The 17,732-nt window shown below is 42.4% G+C and overlaps 1 protein-coding gene across 20 annotated transcripts in view; it reads right to left on the minus strand.

Annotated features, from left to right (window-relative positions):
- Positions 1-347: 347 nt before the first annotated feature.
- Positions 348-17,732, minus strand: part of LOC115255738 (uncharacterized) — a 43,421-nt gene continuing 26,036 nt past the window's right edge. For 19 of the 20 annotated variants that reach the window (XM_062844759.1, XM_062844756.1, XM_062844752.1 and 16 more), the window contains one exon: positions 348-11,301. In XM_062844759.1, coding sequence (XP_062700743.1) covers positions 8,248-11,253 — 3,006 coding nt within the window. In that variant the 5' untranslated portion in view covers positions 11,254-11,301 and the 3' untranslated portion in view covers positions 348-8,247. Of the gene's footprint in view, positions 11,302-11,390; positions 12,954-17,732 lie in introns of those variants that run through there. The other variant, XM_062844746.1, reaches the window with a different exon arrangement.

Genomic DNA, 17,732 nt, shown 5'->3' on the forward strand with positions numbered 1-17,732 from the left:
AATGTTATTGAATTCAGATAAGTTCAAGATAACTGTTTCTTTTAACCTCAACAAAATTGGATCAGATTTATTGTGGTTACTATGAAAAAATGATAAAGTAACAATTTAACGTATAGTTATGCACTATACAATGCACTATAAAATAATGTTTAAAAGTATAATATACAGGATGTTATGCATCGTAACCGTATACAATCAAAATATTATTTTATATTGTTCAGTCTAAGCATATTCTAAAATAGTAGTTGTATTGGCATTGAATTCATTGAATAGAAGTCCCAATTGGTGACATAATGTATTGTAGTATTACTAATATAAATTGTATACGTATGGGAATTTTTACCCGGGTTGCTCAGCGAATACCTACGAGAAATCCTGCAGCAATCTACAAGGTTGCAACCATTCATTTGCAAAGATTTACATTCATTTGCTATTATCTCAGTTCAGAAGCATGCTATCGAAAAACAATGTATGGATGAATTTAACCTTGTAGTTTTATCTGAAAGTTTGCCGAATAACATTGGGGTCGCACACGCATTCCAAAGTCGTGAGCGAGCTGTGAAGGCAACTTTCCACAGCGTGAATGAAATTTACATTCACCGCGTGGAGAGTTGCCTTCACAGCTCGCTCACGACTTTGGTAGACGTTTGCGACCCCAATGTTATTCGACAAACTTTCAGATAAAACTACAAGGTTAAATTCACCCATACATTGTTTTTCGATAGCATGCTTCTGAACTGAGATAATAGCAAATGAATGTAAATCTTTGCAAATGAATGGTCGCAACCTTGGCAATCTACTATCATCGCACAAAAACAGTCTATTGTGATAACCATGCTGACAACCATATAGAAAATGATAAAATAACAATTTTACATATGGTTATGTACCATATGGGGTATCGTAAATGGATATTTAACAGTACAGGTTGTTTCGAATCGTAACAATATAAAATATGTTAGAAATGGACACAATGGGAGTATGAACAGCGTTTCAACGGAGTTCCAGCAAGCTTCAGGATGTTTAGGGGAGAACTCAGGAGATTTCAAGGAGAGTTGAGTGGGATTTTAGGTAATTTCAGAAGATTATCATGGGATTTCAGAGGATCTCGGAAAGATCAGTGGGCTCAACCCTTTGGAGCCGGTGGTATTCGGAGCTTGCGGGGATTGCGCTTGCAGTGGCGAAATTATCCGGCTCCAAAGGGTTAAAGGGGTTTCAGAGGATTTTCTGGGGACTTCAAGGAGCCAGGAAGGTACAATCTTCGGCGAAGTTGTTCAGGACTATGAGTACTTCCAGGTCATGAAGAACATAGTTCCGAATACCACCACCACGTGGCGCTTATGTACATCGCTACTTCGGATACGACTTTGGTGGGATATATCACGAGATTGAAGCCAGGCAGAAAGTTGTTCAGGACTACGAGTACTTCTAGGTCATGAAAAGCGTAGTTCCGAATTTCACCACCACTTGGCGCTAGTGTACATAGTGACTTCCGGTACGACTTTGGTGGGATATATCACGAGATTGAAGCTAGATAGGAAGGTACGATCTTCGGCAAAGTTGTTCAGGACTACTAGTGCTTCTAGGCCATGAAGAACATAGTTCCGAATTTCACCACCACGTGGCGCTAGTGTACATCGCTACTTCCGATAGGACTTTGGTGTGATATATCACAAGATTGAAGCCAGATAAGATGGTACGATCTTCGGCAAGGTTGTTCAGGACTACGAGTACTTCTAGGTCATGAAGAGCATAGTTCCGAATTTCACTACCACGTGGCGCTAGTGTACATAGTGACTTTCAGTACGGCTTTAGTGTCTCTAGAAATAGGCACAGGAATACTTCGACATTCTTTCTGAAATTTTGTGCAAAAATAGTTCTGGAGGAATCTAGTAATTTCCTTATAAATATCCCTACCATCCCTTATAGGATTTAATCTCCAAGGATCTATAAGATCTTTAAGAATTCATCCTACAAATTGTCAGGAATTTCCCCAGGGCTTATTTCATTTAGAAATTTAACGAATTTCAACAAATTTCTTTTAAACCAGTGCTGCCAGGCATAAAAAACCAACCAACTCTACAACAAGAGAGCACTTCGTACTCACTTGAGCCTTGTTCAATACACATTGGAAAATAAATCTACCTTGCAATGAATTATGAATGTAAAGATTGTTTTAATCGTATTCCAGCAGTGTTGCCAGCAACGAAACAATTGTTCACTATCAATTGAATCTCTGTAGGGACCTTGACTAGCTGATTGCTAAATGTGCTATTGTATCGCTCATCCAAAGAACAATGAATTATTCGCAAAATGAAAATCCCTTCGGCAATTTCAAGAATTACTTTCTCGTTTATTTTTGAGAATTTCTTCGACGATTGCTGTGGGAGTTTCTCTAGTATTTTTTTTGGATAATCAAACGGTCATTCCGTAGCAAATTTCTTCGCAATTTCTTTGAAAAATGCTTCGAAAAGTTTCGCTGAAAATTCATTTGGGAATTCTTTTGAGGCTTTCTTCGGAAATTTCTATGGAAATAGTTGCAGCAATCAATTTGAGCATTGTGAGTTTCTTCGAGAATTCCATTCAATCTGATTCGGCAATTTCCCTCAGGATTCGTTTGAAAAATTCTTTTCGAATTTCTCCGGAAATCTCATTGGAATGTGTTAACCAAGTAACCAATTTCTGAGGACATTTCTCCGGAAATATTTTCAGAATTTCTTTCGACAATTTCTTTGATAATTCTTTTGGAAATTGCTTGGGCATTTTTTTTTGAGAATTCATCTGGCAAGTCTTTTGTAAAAAAAAGTTCGGTAGTTCCATAAAAACTTGATCAGCAATTTCTTTGAGAATTCCTGCGGAAATAACTTTGGAAATTGGTTATTCCATTGTAAATTCTAGTGAAATTCGTTTTTTTTTTACAAATTCCTTCAGTAATGCCTTTGGTATTTTTTTTTTTGTCAATTTCAGTGATTTCTTTAAATTTTTATCAAAATTCGTTAAGAAACTGCTTCGACGATCCCTTTGGAAAATTGTTTTAATTTTGATGGAAATATCTGATTAACTTTATTTTTTGGAATTTCTTCAATTTGGCCAATTTGGAAATTTTGAAATTTATAGGCCAATTCTTTTTGGAATGCTTTCCATAACTCTTTCGGCCTTCTCATAGGGAATTCCTTTCGGAGATCCCTTTATAAATTCCCCTCTTCTTTCTTTTCTTTTCTTTTAGAAATTCTTTTAGAAATGACCAAAACTTTTTTCAAAAATTTGAGAATACCTAAACCCAATCGGAATTATTGAAAAGATTTGCAATGGAAATCCAGAAAGAATCGCCAATTTCCAAAAAAAATACAGATTTCCAAAAATAATTGCCAAAGGAATTTCAGAAAGGAAGTACCAAAAGAATTCTCAAAGAAATTTCCAACAAATTGCTTGGGAAATACCCAAAGGAAAAACAATTACCGATTAAATTCCGAAACAAGATTTGAAAACAGTTACCAAAGAAACTTCCAAAGATATTGCCGAATGAATTGCTTTAAAAATTACAGCAGAAATTCGTCAAAACATTTGAAGAGGAATTGGTTGAATCAATTCTTAAAAAAATATGTTTAGAATTTCGACAATTTCGTTGACAATTGTTTTGAATATTACTTGGGTAATTTATTTGAGAATTTCTCTGGCAACTCTTTTCTGAAAATTCTATCGGCAATGTTCAGCAAATAATTTCTGAATATCTTCGAAAATTCTTTTGGAAATTTCTTAAATTATTTCTTTGTAAATATTTGTGGAATTCGTTTCTGGGAATTCCGTCGGTAATGCCTTTGGCACTTTTATGAAATTATTGCTGCAATTTCTTTGTATATCCATATAAAAATCATTTGGAAGCTGATTCAGAGGTCCCTTTGGAAAATTCTTACAAATTTTGATCGAAAATTTCTGAAGAAGTTCTTTTGGCAATTCCTCTGGGAAATCCTTCGGCTATACATTTTGAAATTTATAAGCTAATTGATTTAGGAATACCTTCCACAATTCTTTCTGCATATCCCTAGCGAAATCCTTTCTCTTTATATTTTTTTCGGCCATTCTTTTGGGAATGTCTCAATCAATTTTGTTTTTGAAATTTCAAAATTCCCTATAGGAATTTCTTAAGAAATTGGAAATGGAATTCCAGAAAGAATTCCCAATTTCCAAAAAAAAATGCCAAAGTAATTCTCAAAGATGTTCCCGAAAAAAATTACACTAACTGCATGCAAAATTCTCAAAGGAATTTCCGAAAGAAGTTCAAAAGAAATTGTCGAATAAATTCTGAAAAAAATAATTCAAAGGAGATGCCAAAAAAATTTTCAAAATAATTGACTAAGAAATTCTTATAAAAATTACCGAAGAAATTCCTTAACAAATTGCAGAAGCCTTTCCAGGGTAAATGGCAAAATCAATTAAAAAAAATCGTTAAAGAAATGTCCAAATGCGTTTTTGAGGAAATTTCCAATGAAATTAGTGAATGAATTTCAAAAAAAAAATGTCCAAGGAACTCCCGAGAAAGTTGCGGAAACTTTTCTGGTAATCCCTTTGGAAATTTCTCAGGCAATGCTTTTAGGAAAGTTCACAAGTCTTTCGACATCTCCTTCGATCATTTTAGTGGACATTTCTTAATCAATTTCGTTAGAAAATCAAGCAAAGCATTTTCAATAGGAATTGCTGAAGAAATTTGCAATGGAATTACAGAGTTTTTTTTTTTGGTTTTTATTTCTGTGTATTTTAACTAAAGCTAATTCTACACTTAACCGGAATTACAGAGGAAATTTCAAAAAGGAACTGTCGAGGAAATTCCAAAAAGGAAATAGCGAAGGAATTCTCAAAAGAATTTCCGAAAAAAATTCCAATAAACTACCTGAGAGATTCACAGAGAAATTGTCGAAGGAATTTCAACAGAGAAATTTTCTAGAAAATTGCCGAACAAATACTTATAAAAAATACCGAAAGCATGTGCAGACGAATTTGTCATATTAATTCCCAAAAAAAAAAATGCTGAAAAAGTTTTCAAATGGTGTTTTTTGAAAAAAAATCCAAAGAAATTAGTGAATAAATTTCCAAATCAATTGCTTGAAGAATTCCCGAGAGAATTGCGAGAACTCTTTTGGCAATCCCCTTGGAAATTCCTTGAGCGATTAGTTTGGAATTTCTCAGGCAATGCTTTTAGGAAATTCCATAATTCCACAAGTATTTTTGCATCTCCTTCAACCATTTCAGTGGAAATTTTTCAAAGAATTTCGTTGGAAATTCAAGCATTTTCAATAGGAATTGCTGAAGAAATTTGCAATGGGATTCCGGAAGGAATTTCAAAAAGGAGTTGCCGAAGAAATTTCAAAGAGGAAACGGCGAAGGAATTCTAAAAAGAATTTTCGAAGAAATTTCCAATAAACTGCCTGAGAGATTTCCAAAGGAATTGTCGAAGGTATTTCAAAAGAATTCACCTTAAAAGTTCCGGTAAATGATTTGAAGTGTTGTCGAAGAAATTTTCAAGAAAATTTCCGAAGAAATTCCTAAAAAAAATAACAAAGAAATTGCCATTTGGAATCGCGAAAACATTTCCAAAGGAATTGGCCAACTTCATTCTTAAAAAAAATAAATACTGGAGAAGTTTCCAAATGTGTTTTGAAGAAATTTTCAATAAAATTAGTGAAGGAATTTCCAAATAACTTGCTTGATGAGTTGTCCAACGAACTCCCGAGAGAGTTGCGGAAACTCTTTTGGCAATTCCTCTGGAAAGTCTTTGAGCCATTAGTTTGGAATTTTCTCAGGCAATGCTTTTGAGAAATTCCACAATTCCACAAGTTTTTCGGCATCTCCTTCGACAATTTTATTGGAAATTTCTTAAACAATTTCGTTGGAAATTCAAGCATTTTCAATCGGAATTGTTGAAGAAATTTGAAATGGAATTCCGGAAGGAATTTCAAAAAGCAACTACCGAAGGAAAATTTGAAAAAGGAAGCGTCCAAGGAATTCTGAAAGGAATTTCCCAAGAACTTTCCAATAAACTGCGTGAGAGATTTCCAAAGGAATTGCCGAAGGTATTTCTAAAGAATTCGCCCAAAAAGTTCCGATAAAAGATTTCAAGAATAGCCGAAGAAATTTTCAAAAGAATTTCCGAAAAAAAATCCTACAAAAATTACCGAAGAAATTCCTAAAGAAATTGTGAAAGCATTTCCAGAAGAATTGGCCAAATCAATTCCCAAAAAAGAAATTGCAGGAGAACTTTCCAAAAGTTTTTTTTTAATTCCAATGAAATTAGTGAAGGCATTTCAAGATAAAATACAATTTTATTTGGGAAAGTTCTTCTACATTTTTTTGGGAATTAATTTGTCCAATTCCATTGGAAATGCTTTCGCCTTTTTTTAGGAATTTCTTCGGTATTTTTTATAGGCATTTTCTTAATTTTTTTTTAAATTTCTTCAGCAACACTCTAAATCTTTAATCGGAATTTTAGGCTAATTCTTTTGAAATTCCTTCGTCAGTTTCTTCGGAAATCTCTCAGGCATTCTCGAAAGAAAAGCGCAAACTCTTTGGCAATTCCTCTGGAAATTCCTTGAGCCATTAGTTTGGAATTTTCACAGGCAATGCTTTTAGGAATCTCCATAATTCCAAAAGCCTTTCGGCATCTCCTTAGACGATTTTATTGCAAATTTCTCAAACGAAAACGATGGAAATCCAAGCATTTTCTATCGGAATTGCTGAAGAAATTTGCAATGGAATTCCGGAAGGGATTTCAAAAAGCAACTGTCGAAGGAATTTGGAAAAGGAAGCGGCAAAGGAATTCTCAAAGGACTTTCTCAAGAAATTTCCAATATACTGCCTGAGAGATTTCCAAGTTAATTGCCGAAGGTATTTCAAAAGAATTCGCCTAAAAACTCCGAAAAAAGATTTCAAGAGTTGCCGAAGAAATTTTCAAAAGAATCGCCGAAAAAAATCCTATAAAAATTACAGAAGAAATTCCTAAAGAAATTGCGAAAGCATTTCCAAAAGAATCGGCAAAAACAATTGCCAAAATAGAAATAGCAGGAGAACTTTCCAAAAGTTTTTTGTTTAATTCCAATAAAATTAGTGAAGAAATTTCCAAATAAATTTCTTGATGAGTTGTCGAAGGAATTGTGGAGAAGAATTGCAAGAATCCAATTTTATTGGATTTTTTTTTTCAACAAAAACTTTGGGAAAATTCTCCTACATCTTTTTGGGAATCAATTTGTCCAATTCCTTTGGAAATGCTTTCGAATTTTTTTTAGGAATTTCTTCGGTAATTTTTATAGGAATTTCTTCGGCAATTTTCTTAAAAAAAAATTCAGCAACACTTGAAATCTTTAATCGTAACTTTTTTGGCGAATTCTTTTGAAATTCCTTTGGCAATTTCTTCGGAAATCTCTCAGGCAATTCCAGAAGGATTTAAGGAATTAAGGAATTTGTTATTTGAAAATTCCTTCGGCAATGCCTTTTTGAAATTCCTTCGACGATTCTTTTGGGAAAAGGCAATTCCTTCTGGAACTCCATTGCCAATTTCTTCAAAAATTCCGTTTGGTGGAAATTCTTGAATTTCTTTATTGCACGAGAAAATTCCCGACGAATGGCCAAAGTAATTTATAAAGAGATTGGCGAAGGAATTCCAGACAGGAATGTCGAAAGACCTTTTATAAAAGCAGTGCTTGAGAAATTACCAAACCCATGGTTCAAAGAATATTCTATAAACTGACTAATACCTGAAGCAATTGCCACAGGAATTTCAAAAGAAATGTCCTAAGAAATTTCGGAGGAAAATTTCAAAATAAGTTCCGATGAAGCTTTCCAAGAAATTGCCGATTGAATCGTATTGCAGGAACTGCCATTCACTAACTACTCGAATACTGATTCAGATTGAACAAGTGAAAGAAATGTTTGTCTGTCTGTGCGTATGTATGTTCGTATGTATGTTTGTCTGTGCACGACACCCATCCATAAGCTATTTCAATGGACATGTTCTTTTCGATTTTTGGCAAATTCGTTCGTCGGAAAATATAAAAACAGATGCAACAACTAAACAGTATCTTAGAAATAGAAGAATTAGTACAATACTTCAATTCACACACACGGACAACACAAAGCTCACAACAAAACCATGCTGTTAGAACAAACCGATTGACTGGGCAGTGGGCAGTGGGAACGCGGGTTGGCAGTGGCGCGGGATCAGCGTTAGCTATGGGCAGCGGGAGCTGTGAAGCGGCGTCACCAAGCAAACTCAAGCGCTACCTCCGTTCCGGTATCGTCCTCCGTTGCGACTGCCGCCGCCGCCGTAGTACTGGATCCCGCTCCTCCGGGCGAGCAGGAATCTGTGGAATCCGGCGAGGTGGGAAACGCACCGGCTGCCGTGACTTCCTCGTCATCGTCGTCATCATCCAGCAGGTATTGATGCTGGTGGTGTGACTGCAGGTCGGCGGATCCCGGACCGGTCCCGCTGGGATCCAGCCCGGCGGCACCGTCCGTTTCCAGGAAGATGTCCGCCGAGGCCTTGAATATCCGAGGGATGGTGGTGGTGTCCGGTTGTTTTTCGGCGGTTCCGCGATGCACCGCGGAAGTGGACGGCATGAAGTACTGATCAAGGGTGTGGCTGTAGGTGGGTTGGTCGGGTTCCGGGACGGCTTCGCCGTCTTCGTCCCCCAGGTAGTTGAGATCGTACTCGTCATCGTCTTCGTCGTCTTCGTCGTCATCGTCGAGGTCTGAGCCGCACGGGACGATGGTGTCCTCGTCTTCCGGTTCGTCGCCGTAGGAGGCGATCTGGGTCGCAGACTGTGATAGGGTGATGCCCTTGGCGGGGACGTAGGTGGGCGTGACCTGGACGGTGGAGGCGAAGGTCATCGAGGTCGCAACCGGGAGGGGTTGGATCCGACCGGTGTGGTTGATGGCCACGGTGCAGCTGTTGGAGTTGGACCGGGTGAGGGCAGTGGTGGTGGCGGTGGACTGGTCGCAGAGCGATCGGCTGGGCGTGAAGTTCTTGGCGTCCGGGTTGAGGCGGGAGTGCGAGTAGCTTTTGAAGACTCCGCTGGGAGCGGAGACGTTGTAGATGTCCGCTATGCTTTGTTCGATGTTGTCCTCGATGTTGATGATGCAGGAGTCCTGCGGGGGGTGGTGGAGGTTGTTGTTGAAGTCCCGGTTCGGGAAGGCCGGCGGGAGTTGCCCGTTGATCGGGATTTGGATGGAGGAGATTTTCGTGAAGGGCGGGTAGTCGATGACGACCTTATTGGGCGGGGGGATGTGCTGCTTGATGAAGAAGCTTTCGCCGGTTCCCTTGCGAGGGGGAGGCCCGCCGCCGCTGCCGAACGGGTTGAACGAGGCGCTCTTCTTGATGAGGGCATTGTTCTTGGAGATCATTTTGTTGGTGGCGCTGATATCGCCGGGCGGGAGGGAGTCCGGGACGATGGGTTTGTAGGGGGTAAAGAGGTTGTATTTCTTGCTGTTGGGTTGATTGAGGGCTTTGGTGTAGATGCAGGAGGATGAGGAGCTCTTGGCGAGGTTCAGGGACGGGATGAAGGCCGTTACGTCCGGCAGGGTTATGGAAGGTCTTCGGAGGATGGAAGTGTTGGAGGAGCTTTTGGAGAGGTTTGTGGGAGTTTGACTGATGGAAGGAGGGACGGGTCGCGGAGGGGGTAGGAAGGGTTGACCGAAGCTCATAGCGCCACTGGAGAAGCTCTTGCAAAGCGGGTTGACGAAGTTACAGGAGTGGTTGCTGTAGAAGTTCGGCTTGGACTCGCTCTCGCTGACTAGTTTCTGGAACTCTTCCTCGGTGAGGTGATCGCGGATATGCTTGTCCAGATGGGAGTAGGAATAGTTCTTCCTTAGCTTAAAGTGATTGCTAGCCTCGGGTATGTGGCCGTCGGGACTGCTGTACAGATTGTGCATGCTGGTGACGTTCTTCTTGTACTCGTTGATGCTGTTCTGGACGTCCTTCTTGGTTTTGGCCATGATGCGGTCGTAGTTCCAGCCGAACTTGGGTGCGTTGTTGGACGGTTTGTTGGAGGTGGTTTCCTGCCAGAACTTGCTCATGCTAGACTGCTTGGGTGCTGTCGAAGAAGAACCCTTGCCATCGTTTGGGGTGGCCCTGTTCTTCTTGTGAGCACAACCGGCTCCAGCGTACTTGTTCTCGGTCGAGGCTCGCGGCTGTACGATGGAGTGCGAATTACTTCGAGTTAATTTATCACCCTGCTGATAGTGATGTTGGCCTTGGTGATGGTGATGATGGTGATGATGATGGTGCTGAGGCGGGAGTTGACGATGGTATGGCTGTGACTGAAAGTGCTGAACCGGTTGATAAAACGTGGGATGACCTCCCGTGGAGTTGCTCCCAGTCCCCGATCCAGACGAAGAGGACGTAAGGGACGGGATCGAGCTGTACGCGTGGTACGAACTGGACTTGGCGATCGGATAGTAGCCTTGCATCGCCGTTGCACTGTCGTAATATTGCAGGTAGGGGTCATTGACGTAATGGTGCCGGTAGTTTTCACTCTTTCCACTGCCGCCACTACTCACCACGATTCCTCCGCCTCCACCTCCTCCTCCTCCACCACAGCCTGCACTGGAACTCGGACAGGCCACTGCCGCATAGTCCGGAAGGCTTTTTAAATAATTGTTCATGAAATCGATATCGGCATTGTACATATCATTATGCGGGAGCTGTTGTTGTTGTTGCTGCTGTTGCTGGTGCACGGCAGATGATTGATGGCTCAACGTTGCAACAGGTTGATGCTGATGCAACTGATGCTGCTGTGATGCACTTAAATCAATTAGCTCTCCGCCGCCGCCGCCGCCGCCGTAATAGGTACCGTTGTAATTAACATGATTTCCTCCGCCTCCTCCTCCTCCGAGCAGATTCGCGTATACAAACCCTCCCTCCCCGCCAGAGTCCACCAGCGGATTTCCAACGACACCGCCGCCACCGCCGCCAGCGATCATGACATTTTCAAAGTTCCTTATCGGCGGTATCGGTGGACTGGTTAGCATCGGCTGAGACTGCTGTTGCTGCTGCTGCTGCTGCGGCGACGCCTGATACACCTGATGATGGTAATTACTTTCACTTGGCACTAATTGCTGTGGCTGGTGCTGTACAAACTGTGGTTGATGCTGGTGCTGCTGGTGGTGGTGGGGGTGGTGCTGATAAGCATCCATCGCCGTCGCCGCCACTTGCGGAGGCCCTTTCACACTTGAACCGTAGTACTGGCACTGTAGTTCACTGTTCATCGCCGCGTCACCGAAACTGTCAACCGCATCTTCCTCGGTAGCTTCAATCTGTGGAACGCGAACTCGCACGGATTAGAGACACTGAGTCCAGGGCTGTTAGACACGCTTTCAACACACGGGGAAGATTTGGTACATACGATGGGCCAAACGTACGACACGGTTACGGACCACAGGTAGAGGAACATCTGGACGACCTTCGGGGGACTCGAGAACAACGCGACCCGATCAGGAGCAAAACGACGGAATATTTCGGGACATGAACGAACAATGAAGGTGGTGGTGGTGGTGGTGGCGATCATCGTCGAATTAGACGGCCGGATGCTTTAGAGGAAGTTTGTTGCGAGTGATTGTTTGGTTGTTGTTTGTCCCATCAGTCAGTCAGTAAATACCTGTGTGACTATTTTTGGCTGATTTGCGCGATATTGGGGATGAGGCGACGAAAGCCGATTCGGACCGATCGTTAAAACAAGACACGACTATAGATGTTTACACGGGAGCACTCGGAAACGGCGAAGAATGTGGTACCGGCTTTTAACATAAACTACTAAAGCTCTAATTGGATTTTAATTGAGCTGTTTTTTGATTGAATTTCAAATCCTGCATTCTTTCCAGGAGGAAGCTTCTGCAGTCTATTGCAGGAGCTTTCGCTGCTTCACTGGAGGAAACTTTCACAGCTTCCTGGATGAAGCTTTCACTGCTTCCTGGAGGAAGTTTTCGCAGCTTTCTGGAGCTTTTGTAGCTCCCTGTTAAAAGCTCAAACAGCTTCCCAGAAGAAAGTTTCGCAGCTTCTTGGAGGAAGCTTTCGCAGCTTTCTGGAGGAAGCTTTGGGAGCATTCTGGTGGAAGCTTTTACAGCTTCCTGGAGGAAGCTTTCGTAGATTCCTCAAATAAGCTATTCAAGCCTTCTAGTGGAAGCTTTCGCAGCTTTGATAATCTCTTAGAGGAAGCTGTTGCCGTTTCCTGGAGGAAGCTTTCGCTTTTCTCTGAAAGAAGATTCCACAGATTTTTAGAGGAAGTTTTCGACGCTTCTTGGAGAAAGCTTTTGCAGCTTCCTGGAGGAAGCTTTCGCAGCATCCTGGAGGAAGCTTTCGCAGCTTCCTGGAGGAAGTTTTCGTAGTTCCCAGGAGGAAAATTTCTCAGCTTCCGGGAAGAATCTTTCTCAGCCTCCTGAAAGAACCTTCCTCAGCTTTCTGAAGGAAACCTTCGCAGCTTCCAGGAGGAAGCTTTCGCAGCTTCCTGCATTCAGCTTTTGTAGCAACCTGGAGGAAGCTTTTACAGCTTCCAGGAGGAAGCTTTCGCTGCTTCCCGGAGGAAACTTTCACAGCTTCCCGAAGGAAGCTTTCGCAGCTTCCCGAAGGAAGCTTTCGCAGCTTCCTGGAGGAAGCATTCGCAGCGTCCTGGATTCCATAGCTTTTCAGAGGAAGCTTTCGCTTTTCTCTAAAAGAAGATGCCATAGCTTTTTAGACGAAGATTCCTGGAGAAAGCTTTTGTAGCTTCCTGGAGCAAGTCTTCGTAGTTCCCAGGAGGAAAATTTCTCAGCTTCCGGGAAGAATCTTCTCAGCCTCCTGAAAGAACCTTTCTCAGCTTTCTGGAGGAAACCTTCGCAGCTTCTAGGAAGAAGCTTTTATAGCAACCTGGAGGAAGTTTTTACAGCTTCCTGAAGGAAGTTTTCGCAGCACCCTGGAGGAAGCTTTCGCAGCTCCCTGGAGGAAACTTTTGCAGCAACCTGGAGGAAGCTTTCGTAGCTTCAAGGAGGAAAATTTCTCAGGTTCCGGGAAAAATTTTTCTCAGCCTCCTGGAAGAACCTTTCTCAGCTTCCTGGAGGAAGTTTTCGTAGTTCCCAGAAGGAAAATTTCTCAGCTTCCGGGACAAATCTTTCTCAGCCTCCTGAAAGAACCTTTGGAGGAAACCTTCGCAGCTTCCAGGAGGAAGCTTTTATAGCAACCTGGAGGAAGCTTTCGCAGCTCCCTGGAGGAAGCTTTCGCAGCTTCCTGCAGGAACCTTTCGTACTTTCATGAAGAAAACTTTTGCAGCTTCCAGGAGATAGCTTTTCGCAGCATCCTGGAGGAAGCTTTCGCCACTTCCTGGAGGAAACTTTCGCAGCTCCCTGGAGGAAACTTTTACAGCTTCCTGGAGGAAGCTTTCGTAGCTTCCAGGAGGAACATTTCCCAGCTTCCGGGAAAAATCTCTCTCAGCCTCCTGGAAGAACCTTTCTCAGCTTCCTGGAGAAAGCTTTCGCAGCTTCCTGGTGGAAGTTTTCGTAGTTCCCAGATGGAAAATTTCTCAGCTTCCGGGACAAATCTTTCTCAGCCTCCTGAAAGAACCTTTCTCAGCTTTCTGGAGGAAACCTTCGCAGCTTCCAGGAGGAAGCTTTTATAGCAACCTGGAGGAAGCTTTCGTAGCTCCTTGGAGGAAGCTTTCGCAGCTCCCACGAGGAAGCTTTCGCAGCTTCCTGCAGGAAGCTTTCGTAGTTTCACGAAGAAAACTTTTGCAGCTTCCAGGAGATAGCTTTTCCAGCATCCTGGAGGAAGCTTTCGCAGCATCCTGGAAGAAGCTTTCGCCACTTCTTGGAGGAAACTTTCGTAGCATCCAGGAGGAAGCCTTCGCAACTCCCTGGAGGAAACTTTTGCAGCTTCCTGGAGGAAGCTTTCGTAGCTTCAAGGAGGAAAATTTCTCAGCTTCCGGGAAAAAATTTTCTCAGCCTCCTGGAAGAACCTTTCTCAGCTTCCTGGAGGAAGCTTTCACAGTTTCCTGGAGGAAGCTTTCACAGCTTCCTGGAGGAAGTTTTCGTAGTTCCCAGGATGAAAATTTCTCAGCTTCCGGGACAAATCTTTCTCAACCTCCTGAAAGAACCTTTCTCAGCTTTCTGGAGAAAACCTTCGCAGCTTCCAGGAGGAAGCTTTTATAGCAACCTGGAGGAAGCTTTCGCAGCTCCCTGGAGGAAGCTTTCGCAGCTCCCTGGAGGAAGCTTTCGCAGCTCCCTGGAGGAAGCTTTCGCAGCTCCCTGGAGGAAGCTTTCGCCACTTCCAGGAGGAAGCTTTCGCAGCTTCCTGGAGGAAGCTTTCGTAGCTTCCAGGAGGAACATTTTTCAGCTTCCGGGAAAAATATTTCTCAGCCTCCTGGAAGAACCTTTCTCAGCTTCTTGGAGAAAGCTTTCGCAGCTTCCTGGAGGAAACCTTCGCAGCTTCCAGGAGAAAGCTTTTATAGCAACCTGGAGGAAGCTTTTACAGCTTCCTGAAGGAAGCTTTCGCAGCTCCCTGGAGGAAGCTTTCGCAGCTTCCTGCAGGAAGCTATCGTAGTTTCGTGAAGAAAACTTTTGCAGCTTCCAGGAGAAAGCTTTTCCAGCATCCTTGAGGAAGCTTTCGCAGCATCCTGGAGGAAGCTTTCGCCACTTCCTGGAGGAAACTTTCGTAGCATCCAGGAGGAAGCTTTCGCAGCTCCCTGGAGGAAACTTTTTCAGCTTCCTGGAGGAAGCTTTCGTAGCTTCCAGGAGGAACATTTCTCAGCTTCCGGGAAGAACCTTTCTCAGCTTCCTGGAGAAAGCTTTCGCAGCTTCCGGGAGGAATCTTTCTCAGCCTCCTAGAAGAAGCTCTCGCAACTTCCTGGAGAAAACTTTCGTAGCTCCCTGGAGGAAGTTTTCTCAGCTTCCGGGATGAATCTTTCTCAGCCTCCTGGAAGAAGCTCTCGCAACTTCCAGGAGAAAACTTTCGCAGATTCCTGGATAAAGCTTTCGCAGCTTCCTAGAGGAAGCTTTCATAGCTTTCTGGAGGAAGCTTTCATAGCTTTCTGGAGGAAGCTTTCGCAGCTTCATGGAGAAATCTTTCGCGGATTCCTAGAAGAAGCTTTCACAGCTCCTGGAAGAAGCTTTCGCAAGTCCCCCGGAAGCTTTGACAGTCTCTAGAAGAAAACTTTCGTGACTTTCTGAAGGAAGCTTCCGCGGTTTTCTTGACGAAGTTTTCGTAGTCTTCTGAAAAAGCTTTCGCAGCTTCTCGGAGGAAGCTTTGGGATCTACCTGGAGGAAGCTTTCGCAGCTTCCTGGATGAATCTTTCACAGATTCCTGAAGAAAGCACTCGCAAATTTCTTGAGGAAGCTTTTTCTACTTCCTGGACGAAGTTTTCGCAGCTTCCTGGAGGAAGCTCTCGCAGCTTCCTAGAAGCAGCTTTGGCAGCTTCCTGAAGGAAGCTTTCGCTTTTCTCTGTGAGAAGCATCCACAGCTTTCTAGAGGAAGCTTTTACTGCATCCAATGGGAAAGTTAACCAGCTTCCTGTACGAAGCTTTTACAGCTTCCTGTGGGAAGCTGAAGCTTTCTGGAGGAAGCTTTTGCAGCTTTCTGGAGAAAGCTTTTGCAGTTTTCTGGAGGAAGCTTTCGCTACTTTTTTATAAGGCTACAGGAGAAAGCTTTTGCATTCTTCTTAGACAAGCTTTAGATGTTTCTTAGCGGAAGTTTTTTTTATAGATTAACGAGATTCTGAAAAACTTTTAAAGCTAGGGAGCAGTTTGTTCAGTTTTTGAAACGAGCTTTCTTTTTTACCGTGAGACTTGGTAATTCCAGTCTGTTCCGCATTTGGCTGAATATGATGTAAATTGCCTTTTATACGAGTTTTTTTTCCGAGATTTAAAGGAAATTTCTTCCAAAGTTCCTCGCGGGATCACTCCCGGAGTTTCTACCAGATTATTTCTGAATTTCACCCAGCTATAGCTCTCCCCTGGTCTTCTTTTAGAGGTTTTTTTCCAGGAGTTCATCCAGGTATCTCTCCCAGAATATCTCTCAGGATTTTGCTTAGAGGTCCTCCCGGAATGTTTGCCACAGTTTCTCCCAGCATTTTCACAACACTTCCTTTGGGGATTTCTCCCGGAGCTTATTGCGGGATTATACGCGGATTTCCTTCCAACAGAAATCTATTCGGGATTTCTCTTGGAGCTCCTCCGGTTGAATTTCCTCATAATAAAAAGTAAATGATAATAATAATAATCTCTTGGAGTTTGTCTTGGGATTTACTCCAAAATACCTTTTGCTGAAGATTTTCGACTGGAAAGGGCATGCTTTAGAGAGTCGGGCTTTTACAGTCTACGGAAGCCAAGCTAGACTGCGAATTCCACGCTCCCCAAAACTCTGTATATCCTTCAGAAAAAAAAGAAGCCCAGGACTTTCAAGATCTTCTTCTTTTTTATGGCTCTACGTCCCTACTGGGACTTGGCTTGCCTCGCTTCAACTTAGTGTACGTTAAGCACTTCCACAGTTATTAATTGAAGGGTGTTTTTTGCCTGCCATTGCATGAATTTGTTTATTGTGAGGCAAGTACAATGATACACTATGCCCAGGAAGTCGAGAAAATTTTCCCGACTGGAACGGGAATCGAACCCGCCGTCTCCGGATTGGCGATCCATAGCTTTAACCACTAGGCTAACTGGAGACCCCTCTACTACAATCGACATCTAATTTACGATTGCGGCGTATCCGGTACTCTTCAATCATAAGCAATTCTTTTTATGATTGGCAGATAAAATATCCTGGAGTACAGAACGTTAAAGGTATAAACAATCTACCTCAATCGCCATTGAATCTACGCTTGCAGCTTATCGTCTTTGTGTCTATATATGGTGCTTCTATCACCATTGTGGATTGACTGGCAATTGTGGAATATTCTGCAGACCTTGAAGGTCCTGACTTCCAGGACATTCTGGCATATTTTACAACGTCTAACAACAGTAAAAAATACTTCTTCTTGCATTACGGAGCACCGTGGATAACATAAGCAGCAATGTTACGCTTGCGACTCGTAAATAGCTAGGCGTTGATTGAATGGTGATTGTGGTAGATTTTGTAAACCTTGGAAGCCCTGAGCTTCAGGATATTCACAAACCTTGAAAGCCCTTAGCTTCAAGATATTGTTCAAACCTTACAATGTCTGACAATCGTCAAAGGACTTCTCGTTGGATTGCGCAGCACCATGGATACCGTGGAACAATAACTGTAAACGTAGATTCAACGGCGATTGATGTGGTTCTGTAGAACTTGTACAGTACTATGGATATCAATTACTGGAAACCTCAAACGTAGAACGACATTGAAGTAGAGCTTGAAAGTTCTGAAGTTCAGGACATTTTTCAAACCTCACAATGTCCGACAATCGTGTAAAGAACTTCTCGTTGCATTACGGAGCTCCGTGGTAAGATAAGCAGCAAGTGTAGAATAAATGCAATGGAGATTGAGGTATATTTTGTAGACGTTTAAAGTCTACCTATAGGACAAACCTTACAGTGTCTGACAACCGCGAAAAAGACGTCTTCTTGCATTGTGGAGCACCCTGAATAGCAGCAGAGGTAAGCAGCAAGCGTAAATTGAATGGCGATAGTGGTAGATTCTGTAGACCTTGAATGTCCTTAACTCCAGAAAACTTTTTCGTATCTTACAATGTCGTACAACCTCAAAAAGATTTTCTCGTAGCAATGTGGAGTACCGTGGATAACAATTACCG

This window comes from Aedes albopictus, chromosome 1 (assembly GCF_035046485.1).
Source record: "Aedes albopictus strain Foshan chromosome 1, AalbF5, whole genome shotgun sequence".
In the NCBI taxonomy this organism is placed as follows: domain Eukaryota; kingdom Metazoa; phylum Arthropoda; class Insecta; order Diptera; family Culicidae; genus Aedes; species Aedes albopictus.